Source organism: Scyliorhinus canicula, chromosome 1 (assembly GCF_902713615.1).
Source record: "Scyliorhinus canicula chromosome 1, sScyCan1.1, whole genome shotgun sequence".
Lineage (NCBI taxonomy): Eukaryota > Metazoa > Chordata > Chondrichthyes > Carcharhiniformes > Scyliorhinidae > Scyliorhinus > Scyliorhinus canicula.
The window spans coordinates 136,113,209-136,128,447 of NC_052146.1; the positions used below are offsets into that span (position 1 = coordinate 136,113,209).

General features: G+C 50.4%; 1 protein-coding gene across 1 annotated transcript in view; it reads right to left on the minus strand.

Annotated features, from left to right (window-relative positions):
• The window catches only part of LOC119961753, a 61,051-nt gene extending 45,856 nt beyond the window's left edge, over positions 1 to 15,195 (minus strand). The window contains exons 1-3 of the mRNA XM_038789051.1: positions 15,136 to 15,195; positions 9,025 to 9,146; positions 5,331 to 6,026 (exon numbers count right to left, since the gene is read on the minus strand). Coding sequence (XP_038644979.1) covers positions 5,331 to 6,026; positions 9,025 to 9,146; positions 15,136 to 15,164 — 847 coding nt within the window. The 5' untranslated portion in view covers positions 15,165 to 15,195. The remainder of the gene's footprint in view (positions 1 to 5,330; positions 6,027 to 9,024; positions 9,147 to 15,135) is intronic.
• Between the last annotated feature and the right edge of the window lie 44 nt (positions 15,196 to 15,239).

A 15,239-nucleotide genomic window follows, 5' to 3' on the forward strand; every position in this document is an offset into this window, starting at 1 on the left:
GCAACTTTTAAATGTTGTCTAGCCAATTCCCATTCTCTATTTAATCGTTCCCTAAAATTTGACACGTAATCCAACATTGTAAGTTCCGATTTCTCACCGACCAATTTTTTCCTGAATCAGTTTAAGTGGTTCCTCTTACCTCATAACCAAAAATTAGTTCAAAAGGACTGAATTTGGTTGACTCATTAGGTGCATCCCTAATTGCAAACAGTACGAATAGAATTCCTTTATCCCAATCCTCTGGATAATCGTGACAGTGAGCACTAAACGTTGTCTTTAGTGTCTGATGCCACCTTTCTAATGCTTCCTGCGATTCTGGATGGTACGTAGTTGATTTAAATTGTTTTATTCCAAGCTATCCATAACTTCTTTGAATAACCTTGAGGTAAAATTTGATCCTTGATCCGATTGGATTTCTATGGGTAGTCCATATCTAGTAAAGAATTCAAGTAACTCCTCCACAATCGTTTTAGCTGTAATATTGCGTACTGGCCTCTAGAAACCTGGTCGACACATCCATTAAAGTCAAAATATATTGATTACCACTTTTCGTTTTTGGAAGCCATCCTACGCAATCAATTAAGACCCTTGTAAAAGGTTCCTTAAATGCTGGAATGGGCATTATGGGTGCTGGCTTTATCATTGCTTGAGGTGTCCCTATCACTTGACATGTGAAAAAATGAAATGAAATGAAATGAAAATCGCTTATTGTCACAAGTAGGCTTCAAATGTAGTTACTGTGAAAAGCCCCCAGTTACCACATTCCGGCGCCTGTTTGGGGAGGCTGATACGGGAATCGAACCATGCTGCTGACTTGCCTTGTTCTGCTTTCAAAGCCAGCGATTTACCCCTGTGCTAAACAGCCCCTGTGTGACATGATCAACAAAATTTAACTACATCTTTATGTAGTCTAGGCCAATAAAAATGTTTCTGGATTTTAGCTTGAGTTTTCCTTACTCCCAAATGACCTCCCACTGGTACCTCATGTGCTACTCGCAACACCTCCTTTCTATACCCTACCGGCAATACACTTGATGAACTTCTGCCCACTTTTCATCCACCTGCATGTGTAAAGGTCTCCATTTTCTCATCAAGACATCATTTTTACAGTAATAACATTCTGGTATACACGCAGATTCCTCTTCCGTGTATGCTTTCTGAAACCTCTGTTTAATTTCTATATCTGTCTGTTGTAACTCCGCCAATTTTCCTGAACTAAAAATATCCCCCTCATCCTCCATCTGTTCTTGTTCTTTTCCAACCATCTGATCAAAAATCGTTTCTGATAATTGAATTTCAACTTTATCTTCACTCTTTGATATCTCCTCTTGTCTCAGACTTTGCGACCTTGTTACTACACAATCCCTAAAAAATCCAAGAATATTTATCCTTCAACACTTCAGTTGACTGATTTTCCACTGGATTATCAACCACAGTAGGCATCACTCCCACCTGCGATCCAGCTGTATCATTACCCGAGATAAACTGTATTCCTGGACAAGACAGTCTCTCTATTACCCCTACTATCACTTCACCACTTTTCACTGGACTTTCCAACCTTACCTTATATAATGGAACACTACTCTTCTCACCCTGAATTCCACATATTACCACATTTTCTGGCAATATTCTTCCCAAACTACAAAACTCGTCATCTCTTACCATGAAAGATTGACTAGCTCCTGTATCTCTTAAAATTGTGGCCTCTTTAACTGCTCCTCCTGGTACACACGAGTAAACTTTACCCAAACAAGTAAATTATTTAAAGAGATCTTGCACCTTCTTATCAATCACCTCTTGATCAGGCTGTACAATCTTTTATACCTCCTTCACTTCACTTGGGCTTTCCTTTACCACTTTAACAAACCCCACTGTCTTATCCTGTTTTACCACATCAGCCTTCCCAGTGCTTTTCTTCAACCACCAACACTGTGACTCTACATGGCCTAGTTTATTACAGTAAAAATATTTGAAATTTTCATTTCTCTTCCACCCTCCTGGATTTCTTTTTTAATCTGAGGTACACTCTCCTTATTATCTCCCATCAGATCTCCTTTACCTCTACCACTTGAGTATTTCTCTTCTCCCCAGCTGTGAAGCAATTGTGCTATCCACAATGCTACCATATAGTGGTAGGCTTCCGTTTTAAACACTTCATGCAGTTTATTCGCCAGTAATAATTAAAAAAACCCTCTGTGCACAGTCCTATTTCACAATCAGGGATTAATTAATGATCAGCATTTTACTTTTAAATTACATTGCACTTCCCCCACTGAATAAGAGAAAGGAAAAACAAAAACGGCCCAGTAAGTGGTTTTAAGCACAAAAACTCAGATGCAAACATTATACACAAATAACTACGGTCACAATGCTTTTGAAGATATAAATCATTCTCTGGGTTCTGTCAACATAAATCTTTGTAACTCACTTCTATCTGTTTGCTGTTCTGTATATACCATGTACTGGCTTATTAATGTCACAGTGAAATTTCATGCAGTGTATCTAACTCAAATGTATTTGAAGATTAAATGCTACTTAAGGTTTAGAGACAGCCTCAGATACTGGACAGCAGTATTCCCTACAAGTTTTGTAAAGCAGATTTAATTATTTATCATTTTGATGTGCAGTTATTCTGACAGCTATGGTGAGCCACACGATTAACTCAGAGTATTGTTGAGTGCACTATTGTCTCATCTTCTATGTACAAGTACAATTAAGTGCTTTTGACAGTAACCTGTTGTGGTACGGGGCTTCTTCTAAATTCAACCTCAGTGCCCATTGAATAAAAAGCGTAAGATGATCGCAAGAATGCATGGAATTCTGATATCTGTTAATTGGATTGTCAGGCTCAAAAGATAAGGCTGAAGCATTTGCAACCAACTTCAACCAGAAGTGCCAAGCAGATTATCCATATCAGCCTTCTCCTGAGGCCCCAACATCATAAATGCCAGTTTTCAGCCAATTAATTTCATGTGACATTAAACAATGGCTGAAGGCACCGGATATTGCAAAGACTCTGGGCCCTGACAACATCCCAGCCACAGGACTGAAGTGTTGTGCCCCAGAATTAATCACAAAGGCCAAGCTGTTCCAGTACAGCTACAACACAGACATCTGCAGCACAAGGTGGGAAACCTCCCAGTTCTGTCCTGCCCACAAAAAGCAAGACAAATCCAAACAGGCTAATTATCTCCCCATCAATATTTTTTTTCAAATTAGGAGCAGGTTAACCATTCAAATGGTTGAGCAGGCCCCTCGAGCCTGCTCAACCATTCAATAAGATCATGGTTGATCTGAAGGTAATCTCAATTCTGTGGTATTATCATAACTATCAGCATTGCAAGGGTTAATGTAGTGTTGAGAGTAGCCACTGGAGGGAGCTACAGTTACAACTATATAAGGTAGTGATGCTAAGCCTTAGAATCATAGAATTTACAGTGCAGAAGGAGGCCGTGTTGAGTCAGCACCGACCCTTGGAAAGAGCACCCTACTTAAGCCCACACATCCCTATCCCCGTAACCCAGCAACCCCCAACAAATCTCAGGACAATTAGCATGGCCAATCCACCTAACCTGCACATCTTTGGACTATGGGAGGAAACCGGAGCACCCGGAGGAAACCCACGCAGACACGGAGAGAATGTGCAGACTCCATACAGATAGTGACCCAAGCGGGAATCGAACCTGGGATCTTGGTGATGTGAAGCCGTAGTGCCAACCACTATGCTACCGTGCTGAGGAGGAGTGTATGCATGAATTAGCTAGTGAAGGTCAGAAGAGCAGATAGTGCAAGCGAGTGCCGATCATAGTTTAAACCAGCAGTGGGATTAGCTGTAGATGAGTGTAGTTTAGATGTTATTAATCAAATGTGTATTCTTAAGGAGTACGTGTCAAGTCCAAATTAGTAGTGTTAATAAATTTATAGCTTTGTTTAAGTTAAAGCTATTTTGTCGTCTTTGTGAACACTACGCCAACCATCCTGAATCAGCAACACAAAGAACACCACAAACCCCACATTTCTGTCTACCCCCGATAACCTTTTGATGGGACCATCAATTCACAAGACACGTGATTGGAAGTAAACCGTGGTTTTAATAGTCTTACAACTAAGCCAGCCTGCGACCAGAGTAACTGAGAGCAGGCTTACGGCTGCAGAGCTTTATACTTCCGGTTAGTGGGAGGAGCCATGGGCGGAGCCAAGGATGGAGCCCAGTACAAACTCCTCATCTCCACCTATGGGCAGAGCCGCGCAACGGCTCGTATACAGAGCCCACGAGGACAGAATACATGTAATACAATACAGTGTGAATTTCGAGGTATGTAATTCACCACATTCACCCCCTATTAAAAAAAATCAAGTCCGGCGCGGGTGATGGGTCTACAAATTGAGCCAGTCCGGCGGCCGAGTCGTCCTTTGGGATCGGCGGAGCACTGGGGTTGCAGCCTCTTCGGGTGGCTGGGTGGGGGCGGTCGGCGAGGGTACGATGGTGGACTCCGGGGGTGATTCGGTCCGAGCTTCATACTCGACTAGTGCGACGGGCGACGGGGAGAGCAGGAAACCTATAGGCACAGGAGCGTGGAGCACAGGCAGTGACCCTATAGGTGCGGAGGCGCAGGGCATGGAGGGCTGGGTGGGGTGTAGCGTGGGGAGTACTTCGGCGGTAGTGGTGGTGGAGTTGGATCCTGCAGGCGCCAGGTCCCGGAGGGAAACAGTGTCCTGACGGCCGTCGGGGTATTCGATGAACGCGTATTGGGGGTTCGAATGGAGTAGGAGCACTCTTTCTACGAGCGGATCGGTTTTGTGTGCCCGGACGTGCTTCCGGAGGAGAACCAGGCCCGATGTCTTCAACCAAGCTGGGAGCTAAACACCTGTGGTAGTGCCCCTAGAAAAAGCCTGATTCAGAGTGGCTGCGAGAGCAACCGCTGAGGCATCGCTCTCCACCTGGAAGGGGACGGATTCATCCACCGCCCGCATGGCCGCTTTGGCGATGTCCTCCTTGATGCAGTTGAAGGCCTGGCGAGCCTCAGCTGACAGAGGAAAGAGTGTGGCCTTAAATAATGGGTGGGCTTTGTCCGCATACTGAGGGACCCACTGGGCATAATAAGAGAAGAATCCCAGGCACCTCTTGAGGGCCCTGGGACAATGAGAGAGAGGGAGTTGTATGACATAAGGTAACTCCGCCCAATGAGGCGGGGTATGAGAACCCGTGTTTCCCAGCAGCCATCCTTCTTTCTGTACTCGAGCTGCTGGTGAAACATCTTGTAGACTAAAGCCTTCAATTCGGACTACTCCTTCGTTTCAGTAGTTATTGATCGCGCATCACCCGGCACCACACCCTGCTCGTGGACGCGGATGGACTCCTCCAGTTGCGTCTGCAGTTGCCAGAAGGCAGCCGTCATCCCATCGTCTGGTCCCTGGGGTGCCAATTGCATCGGGTGTGTGGGTGGGGCCTGGAATGGCCAGGAAAGCGGGAGTCGTCTGGGCAGCAGCTGGGTGCTGGGCCTGGCCTGCCCTCCTACCGTCTAGGCCCTCGGCTTCTCCTACCTCCACCTGCTGTACCGGTTTGACTGTGTGGTGCGCACCAGTATGTGTACCAGAGGCCTCGCCTCTAACTTGCCCAACCGGGGTGAGTGTATCTGCGATGTTGGGGGGTATGGTTAACAGAAGTGCCGCGGCTGCTAGGTCTCCGTCTGTCCCTAGCTCTGTCTCCTGTGTGGAACTGTGGCCCGGTGCATTTAGACCATGGCCGATGCAAGGTGCCGTGCCCCCGTGCTTCGAATGCCGCGACGTCCTCCTTGCTTCACTGTCCGTACTCACTGCCCCCTCCCTGTCCGTCACACTTTCATAGGACGGTATGATGTCTCTGTCTGTCCTCTGTGCGTCAGGCCTCGGTGTGCCGGCCTCCAAGGATGGCCCTCCTGCCTGTGGTCCTTCCCGTCTGTCCGGATTGACACTGCGGCCAGAAGAGGTTGGTGCTGTACGGCGGTGTGGTGAACGGGCAGTCCCACCGCGGTGCTCGTGTGGCCCTGGATAACACATTAAGGCAGGTCTCAGACTTACGTAGTCGTTTGTTAGAGGTTGAGGGGGTGCATAGTGAGGGTGTGGACTGAGGGGTGGTGCAGTGTCAGGCGGTGGGCTGTGGACTGTGAGGTGGTGCAGTGTCAGGTGGTGGGGTATGAGAGTGTGGACTGTGGGATGGTGCAGTGTCAGGCGGTGGCGTAGTGAGGGTGTGGACTGAGGGGTGGTGCAGTGTCAGGCGGTGGGTGTGAGGGTGTGGACTGTGGGGTGGAGCAGTGTCAGGCGGTGGGGTAGTGAGGGTGTGGACTGTGGGATGGTGCAGTGTCAGGCAGTGGGGTGTGAGGGTGTGGAATGTGGGGTGGTGCAGTGTCAGGCGGTGGGTGTGAGGGTGTGGAATGTGGGGTGGTGCAGTGTCAGGCGGTGGGTGTGAGGGTGTGGACTGTGGGGTGCAGCAGTGTCAGGCGGTGGGGTGTGAGGGTGTGGGCTGTGGGGTGGTGCAGTGTCAGGCAGTGGGGTGTGAGGGTGTGGAATGTGGGGTGGTGCAGTGTCAGGCGGTGGGTGTGAGGGTGTGGACTGTGGGGTGGAGCAGTGTCAGGCTGTGGGGTAGTGAGGGTGTGGGCTGTGGGATGGTGCAGTGTCAGGCGGTGGGGTGTGAGGGTGTGGGCTGTGGGGTGGAGCAGTGTCAGGCTGTGGGGTAGTGAGGGTGTGGGCTGTGGGGTGGTGCAGTGTCAGGCGGTGGGTAGTGAGGGTGTGGACTGTGGGGTGCAGCAGTGTCAGGCGGTGGGGTATGAGGGTGTGGACTGTGGGATGGTGCAGTGTCAGGCGGTGGGGTGTGAGGGTGTGGACTGTGAGGTGGTGCAGTGTCAGGCGGCGGGGTGTGAGGGTGTGGGCTGTGGGGTGGTGCAGTGTCAGGCAGTGGGTAGTGAGGGTGTGGACTGTGGGGTGGTGCAGTGTCAGGCGGTGGGGTGTGAGGGTGTGGACTGTGGGGTGGTGCAGTGTCAGGCAGTGGGTAGTGAGGGTGTGGACTGTGGGGTGGTGCAGTGTCAGGCGGTGGGGTGTGAGGGTGTGGACTGTGAGGTGGTGCAGTGTCAGGCGGCGGGGTGTGAGGGTGTGGGCTGTGGGGTGGTGCAGTGTCAGGCGGTGGGGTGTGAGGGTGTGGGCTGTGGGGTGGTGCAGTGGAGTGTGAAGGTGTGGACTGTGGGGTGGTGCAGTCTCAGGCGGTGGGGTGTGAGGGTGTGGGCTGTGGGGTGGTGCAGTGTCAGGCGGTGGGGTATGAGGGTGTGGACTGTGGGGTGGTGCAGTGTCAGGCGGTGGGTAGTGAGGGTGTGGACTGTGGGGTGGTGCAGTGTCAGGCGGTGGCGTAGTGAGGGTGTGGACTGAGGGGTGGTGCAGTGTCAGGCGGTGGGTGTGAGGGTGTGGACTGTGGGGTGGAGCAGTGTCAGGCGGTGGGGTAGTGAGGGTGTGGACTGTGGGATGGTGCAGTGTCAGGCGGTGGGGTGTGAGGGTGTGGGCTGTGGGGTGGTGCAGTGTCAGGCGGTGGGTAGTGAGGGTGTGGACTGTGGGGTGGAGCAGTGTCAGGCGGTGGGGTATGAGGGTGTGGACTGTGGGATGGTGCAGTGTCAGGCGGTGGGTGTGAGGGTGTGGGCTGTGGGGTGGTGCAGTGTCAGGCAGTGGGTAGTGAGGGTGTGGACTGTGGGGTGGTGCAGTGTCAGGCGGTGGGGTGTGAGGGTATGGGCTGTGGGGTGGTGCAGTGTCAGGCGGTGGGGTGTGAGGGTGTGGGCTGTGGGGTGGTGCAGTGGAGTGTGAAGGTGTGGACTGTGGGGTTGTGCAGTGTCAGGCAGTGGGGTGTGAGGGTGTGGGCTTTGGGGTGGTGCAGTGTCAGGCGGTGGGGTATGAGGGTGTGGACTGTGGGGTGGTGCAGTGTCAGGCGGTGGGTAGTGAGGGTGTGGACTGTGGGGTGGTGCAGTGTCAGGCGGTGGGGTAGTGAGGGTGTGGACACTCGGGGTGGTGCAGTGTCAGGCGCTGGGCTGTGGACTGTGGGGTGGTGCACTGTCAGGCGGTGGGGTAGTGAGGGTGTGGACTGTGGGGTGGTGCAGTGTCAGGCAGTGGGGTAGTGAGGGTGTGGAGTGTGGGGTGGTGCAGTGGGGTGTGAGGGTGTGGACTGTGGGATGGTGAAGTGTCAGGAGGTTGGGTATGAGGGTGTGGACTGTGGGGTGGTGCAGTGTCAGGCGGTGGGGTATGAGGGTGTGGACTGTGGGATGGTGAAGTGTCAGGAGGTGGAGTATGAGGGTGTGGACTGTGGGGTGGTGCTGTGTCAGGCGGTGGGGTGGTGAGGGTGTGGACTGTGGGGGTGGTGCAGTGTCAGGCCGTGGGTGTGAGGGTGTGGAATGTGGGGTGGTGTAGTGTCAGGCGGTGGGGTGTGAGGGTGTGGAATGTGGGGTGGTGCAGTGTCAGGCGGTGGGGTAGTGAGGGTGTGGACTGTGGGGTGGTGCAGTGTCAGGCGGTGGGGTGTGAGGGTGTGGACTGTGGGGTGGTGCAGTGGGGAGTGAGGGTGTGGACTGTGGGGGTGGTTCAGTGTCAGGCGGTGGGGTGTGAGGGTGTGGACTGTGGGGGTGGTGCAGTGTCAGGCGGTGGGGTGTGAGGGTGTTGGCTGTGGGGGTGGTGCAGTGTCAGGCGGTGGGGTGGTGAGGGTGTGGACTGTAGGGTGGTGGAGTGTCAGGCGGTGGGGTGTGAGGGTGTGGACTGTGGGGGTGGTGCAGTGTCAGGCGGTGGGGTGTGAGGGTGTTGGCTGTGGGGGTGGTGCAGTGTCAGGCGGTGGGGTGGTGAGGGTGTGGACTGTAGGGTGGTGGAGTGGGGTGTGAGGGTGTGGACTGTGGGGTGGTGCAGTGTCAGGCGCTGGGGTTGAGGGTGTGGACTGTGGGGGTGGTGCAGTGTCAGGCGGTGGGGTGTGAGGGGGGTGGGGGCAGAGATGGGATGACGGACTGCATGCATACAATGGATTCTCACTTGGAGCTTCGCCTCCGACCTGGCACGGCGCAACCTCCCGGCTGGCGGCTCCCCGGGCAAGGTCCAGTGCCCGCTGCTCGTAGCGTTCTGGCACGCTCCTGGAAATTGTGCGCTGTCTTGCCCTTGGGGGAGGGGGGGGGGGGGAGAGAGAGATGGAGCACAGGGTTAGACGCACATTGGCAGGATGCACGTATGAACGCAACAGTATCACAAGGAGGGGACACTCTGACCCACTCCATGGCACCTGCCCACTGCGGGGGTGGGGGGGGGGGATCCACATGTGTCCCGGGTGCAACGTTGAGCCCAACTGCCCTCCACCCCCCCACCCGCCCGCCCCACCCCCCAGCCCTCCAACCCCCCACCACCCTCACCCCCCCCCCCACCCCCCCGCCCCACCCCCCAGCCCTCCACCCCCCCCACCACCCTCACCCCCCCCCCCAGCCCCCCCCCCCCCCCCCCCCCAGCGTGGGCAAGGAGGGAGGCCTTGCACGGGGAGAGTCTCAGGCCCCGCTGCCCTCGTGAGGTTGTGCAGCTTCCTCCTGCATTGTTCTCCCTTGCGAGGGATGTGCCCCACAGCGCTGACTGCAGCCCCCACCTCTCACCATCCACATCTCATGGTGCTGCTTGGCTGCGGTTGTCCTCGTCTGGGGTAGAGGATGGCCCGGCGCTCCTCCACTGCATCCAACAGTGACTCCAGGTCACTGTCCCTGAAGCGGGGTGTAGCGTGACGGGGCTCCTCCATGCCGTCCCCCGGTGTTTCTGTGTGCCCCATGCACTTCCTTATATGTGGCGCCACATCATTGTGGCGGTGCGTGATGACGCCTCCGCTCCAGCACTCCGCGTACCGCGTTCCTCGCGCCGCCGCTGCTGGCCCCCTCTCAGCCAGAGAATTGGCCGTGGCGGGGGCCCATTCGCGCTGTCGCATTCACGATGGCGTGGGCACTTAGTCCGCGGAGCGGAGAATCGCCCCCAGCATGTCCACACTGACTCTTCCCAATTTTCACAGATGCACCATGGAAAGCATCCTATCTGGCTGCATCACAGCCTGGTATGGTAACTTCTCAGCCCAGGACCGTACAAAATTACAGAAAGTCATGAACACAGCCTCGCCCACCAATCGAACCTGCCTCCCATCCATTGACTCTGCCTACACCTCCCGCTGCCTTGGGAATGTGGGCAGTATAATCAAAGACCCCTCCCACCCGGGTAATTCTCTCTTCTAACTTCTTCCATCGGGCAGGAGATACAAAAGTCTGAGAACACACACTGACTGATTCAAAATCAGTTCCTTCTCCACTGTTATCAGACACCTGAATGATCCTCTTATGGACTGAATTGATCTATCCACGCATCTTTTCCACTGAGTAGCACTACACTCTGTATGCTCCAACCAATGTCTATGTCTATGTATGTGGTGATCTCTACCACTGTATATATGTGTGTGCTTGCATTAGGGGATGTATGACAGTACCTGTATTACAGGTTTGCTGGTAAGTCCCTGCCGGCTAGCTCCGCCCCCAGGGAGCAGTATAAATATTCATAAGTTTCCCTGAGATGCCATTCTACAGCTGCAGATGAAGGAATAGCATCTCACTGTAATAAAGCCTCTCTTGTACCGTATCGAGTCTTTTGTGTGCAATTGTTAGCGCCACAATGTATTTATATTGTGTATTTATCATATGTCCTTTATGGAATGATCTGCCTGGACTGTACGCAGAACAATATTTTTCACTGTAGCTCGGTACACATGACAATGAATAAAATAAAATGATTGTGATATCCTGTACACCAGGAGCTTTTATTTTTGTGGAATAAAAAGAATTCCGAAGATTGCCACTTCCCGAGTTTAAAATGGAGATTCGCAAAGAACGCAGGGAAAATTGGACAGTATGAGAAAACAAGCAGTTTGCAGAGTTCTTCTGTATATTCAAGTTGCAGAAAGCAGACAGCATTGAAACCAGCAATCTGAATATTAATGAGCAATTCCCAGGCACAATGGTAACAATCAAGAATAGCCAAAGCAAAGCCAGACTCCTCGGCGCCAGCAGGAGTCCAAGACAAAAGAGACTAACGAGCACCCAAGGAACGCCCAGCAATCAGGGAATAGCCCCAGTATTGGGGAATTCAAACCGATCGATTGGTACGTGATCCAATCGATTGGAGGCAGGAACAGGGTCCGCCCAAAAGGGCGTGAAGCCCCTGGGGCCTATAAAAGACAGGTCCCAAGTTCAATTCGCTCTCTTGGCAGTTTCTCTCGATAGACTTCTCAGTAGGGTCACGCAGCAGACTGAAACAACACTTGACCCTGAACTGCCTTGCAGCTGCACCACCAAGTAAGTGTCCAGTCAACGCACGCTACGAGATAGATGCTCCTGACCCTTAGTCCATACCAGCTGGAAGCCTGCAGTCTCAGGATTAAACAAGAGGCCATTGTTCCCTGACCCAGTGGGCTCCTTTTCCAGAAGATAAGTATTGGCCTGTAGTGGTAGAGGTAGTCTAGTTTTGTAGTGTTTATGCATGAGTAGCGATTAACTGTGTATATAATAAATGTGTTTTGATTTGAACCTTACTAACTGGTGTACTGAGTTATTGATTAGCACTTGAACTTGAACCTCGTGGTGGTATCATAAAGATACCTGGCGACTCTAGAGCAAGGTAATAAAACAGAGCCAATTGAGTGTACAGCACACTCACCAAAACGAGCAACAGTATTCTGAAATATTCCTTTAAATGTCTGTCACTGCACCTCTGATGTTCTATTCCTGAAGCATATTTGCCAGTGCAGTTTAGCTCATTCTGCTTTCATGCTCTTAAAATTACTCTTATTTAAGTGTAACTAATAATATTGGATGCATTCTTCTCTCCCTCAATCAGAATGTAAAATTCAATCATATTATGATCGCTTCTACCTAGGGATTCTTTCGCTAAGAGGTTATCAGTTATCATATCTCATTGCACAATGCCAGGTCTAGTATAGCCTGCTCTCTCATTGGCTCCAGAACATGCTGTTCTCAAAATCTATCCCCAAAACATTCTCTGAACTCCTCATCTATGCTACCTTCATCCATCTGATGATTCCAGTTCAGTTTCCGGTCATGGTAAACTCCACAATGGGAGGCAGAGTATTTGCTTTGGTTCTGATATCCGTAGCACATGGCTGGCCCAGCGGAGTTGGTTTTGGATGATCATGGCCTCAATGCCTGGTGCTCTTGACTCCAAGACACAATTTAGTCAATTCTGCTTGACATTCAATGGCTTTACTATGACTGAATCTCCCACTGTTAACATTGTGGAGTTTACCATGACCGGAAATTGAACTGGACCAGCCATAAAAATACAGTGACTACAAGTGCAGATTAGAAGTTGGGAAGTCTGTGGGGCATAACCCACCTCCTAAATCCTCAAATTCTGCCCAACATCTGTGATGAATGCAGGAATTTCAGATATTTTGTATTATCCGCATTTAGTGCAGTGAGGGTGAGAAGCTTGTGTTAGTGTGTGTGACTGCTGCAGTAGTGTTTTTAAAGAATCCTGGTTTGAAAGGTTTGGGGAGCCAGAGCTGCACTTAAGGCATCACAAAAAGCTTGGACTAATGGACTTTTGTTTAGATAAAGGGGGTTCCCTGTGAAGTTAATTATATTTCAGCTTGGTAAGATGATGTAATTGCTGGAATAGCTAAGGTATCAGGCATTTTGCTGAAAAGCAGTTTTGTTGAGTTTTAGATGGAGCTGTGAGCAGAAGTCAAGCATCTGCTCTCACTACAGTTCAGTTAAAGATATGCCTGCATACAGATTAGCAGTTTCTTTGCAAGCAGTTCAGAATTGTCTGATTAGAAGGTGAGCTAAAAGGTAAGCTAAAACAAGCTGAGAAGCAGCTTCTGAAGCAACACAGCCAGAGTTTCTGCATGGTTCTGACAGGATTCAGATCTTTCCTTTAAAACCATCTCAGATAACATCACTGTACAGCTGGTATTCCTGAGTGCTAACTGTATTTGAAAATGGATTGAGAGCGGGCAGCACAGTGGCACAGTGGTTCACACTGCTGTCTCACAGTGCCAGGGATTCGGGTTCAATTCCAACCTTGGGTGACTGTCTGTGTGGAGTTTGTACTTTCTCCCTGTGTCTGTGTGGGTTGCCTCTGGGTGCTCCGGTTTCCTCCCACAGTCCAAAGATGTGCAAATTAGGTGGATTGGCTATACTAAATTAGCCCTAGATGGAGTTACGGGGTTGGGGGGATGGTTTGGGCCTTGGTAGGATGCTCTTTTAGAGGGTTGGTATCGATGCAATGGACCAAATGGCCTCCTTCTGCACTGTATGGATTCTCTGATTCTTTGATTCTATGATTCTATAAGCTGAGATGGGTTTTTTTTAGTTGTTTAAGTGGGAATAAAGATAGCAGTTAAGGGTTATTGTGCCGTTGTTGATTAGCATTGTTTATGGGATAATTTTCTTGAGTGACGTTAAAGAATTTTTAATACTGTGTTAGGAATAAAGTTTGTTTTAATATACCATACCCCTACTGTTTGTGAAATCACTCCTGGAGCAAGGTATTCTTTCCTCACAGGTCTTAAAAAATGTAAATAAAATAATTCTGTTGGAGTCTGGTCCATGATCGTAATATATCTATTAGGCACAAGTCAGGAGTGTGATGGAATAGTCTTCACTTGCCTGGATGAGTGCAACCAACAACACACAAGAAAATTGACAACATCCATGACATAGCAGCCTGTTTGATTAACACCCCATCCATCACTTAAAGCATTCATTCCATCCACCACAGATGCACGTTGACAGCGTGTGTACCGTCTACAAGATGCACTGCAGCAACTCACCAAGGCTCTTTAGACAGTCAGCACCTTCCAAACCCTCAACCTCTATCACCGAGAAGGATAATGGCAACAAGTGCATGGTAATACCATCATCTGCAAATTTCCCTACAAGTCCCACACCATCCAGCCGCTGAGCTACTGTTCCTTCACTGTCGCTGGGTCAAATGTCTAGAATTGCCCTAACAGCACTGTGGGTGTATCTAATAACAATAATATTTATTGTCACAAGTAGGCTTACATTATCACTGCAATGAAGTTCCTGTGAAAAGTCCTTAGCGCCACATTCCGGCGCTTGTTCGGATACACAGAAGGAAAATTCAGAATATCCAATTCACCTAACAGCACTGTGGGTGTATCTAATAATAACAATCTTTGTTGTCACAAATAGGCTTACATTAACACTGCAGTGAAGTTACTGTGAAAAACCTCTAGTCGCCACATTCCAGCACCTGTTTGGGTACACAGAGGGAGAATTCAGAATGTCCAATTCAACTAACAGCACTGTGGGTGTATCTACACCACATGGACTGCAGCGGTCAAGAAGGAAGCTCCCCAACCTCTTCTCAAGGGCAACTGGGGATGAATAATCAACGCTGACCCAAGCAATGAAGACCACATCCCATGAGCAAATAAAACAAAATGTCGTGAAAATAAAAACTGTGTGGACATTTACTGGGACATTTCCACACCCCCCCTCTGTTTCCTAAAAACCTTACACTTTCTAATGTGATTGGACCTGTTCTATTCCTCAGCAAATTGGCTGGAAAAACTGCAGCACATCATCCACCAATTTCGTTTTGATGCCATGCCTGTCATTCCGGCTGTTCTGGTGGGCACTCCACAACTGTTCCTGCAGATTCACAGCCCCCCCCCCCCCCCCCCTCTCCCCCCTTAGGCTCTGTTTCCTAATGCTCTCCACGGGCTAACCACAAGAAAATAATTAGGATATTTAATAGGTTAAAATGACAACAAAAATAACGTTTTCATTACGGGTAATACCTTATAAAATAAACACCATGGGGTGATGAACAGGCCGTCTGAAGTTACAGGCTTGCTTTCCTGCTTCTCACACTAGTAAATCCCTCATTGCAATGATTCGCTTGTAACTCCCTCTGGGATATCAGTCATTCTATCTGCAGTTTCTGAGCGAGAGTGAATCCCAGCTGTTTTCTTAAAGTGTATCAAACTGCCTGCAGGCTGAGTTGACCCCCCCCCCCCCCCCCCCCCCCACACAGCATGAACCTGGTCTATATGTGAGAAACAGACTATGTTCATGAACTAACCCGGGTGGTCTAATCGCAGTCGGAAACATTTGTCTTACGAGCGTGTCACTCTGTTCCCCTGGTGCACAGCGAGTTGGGGATCAGAAGGAGGGACTTGTCACCCA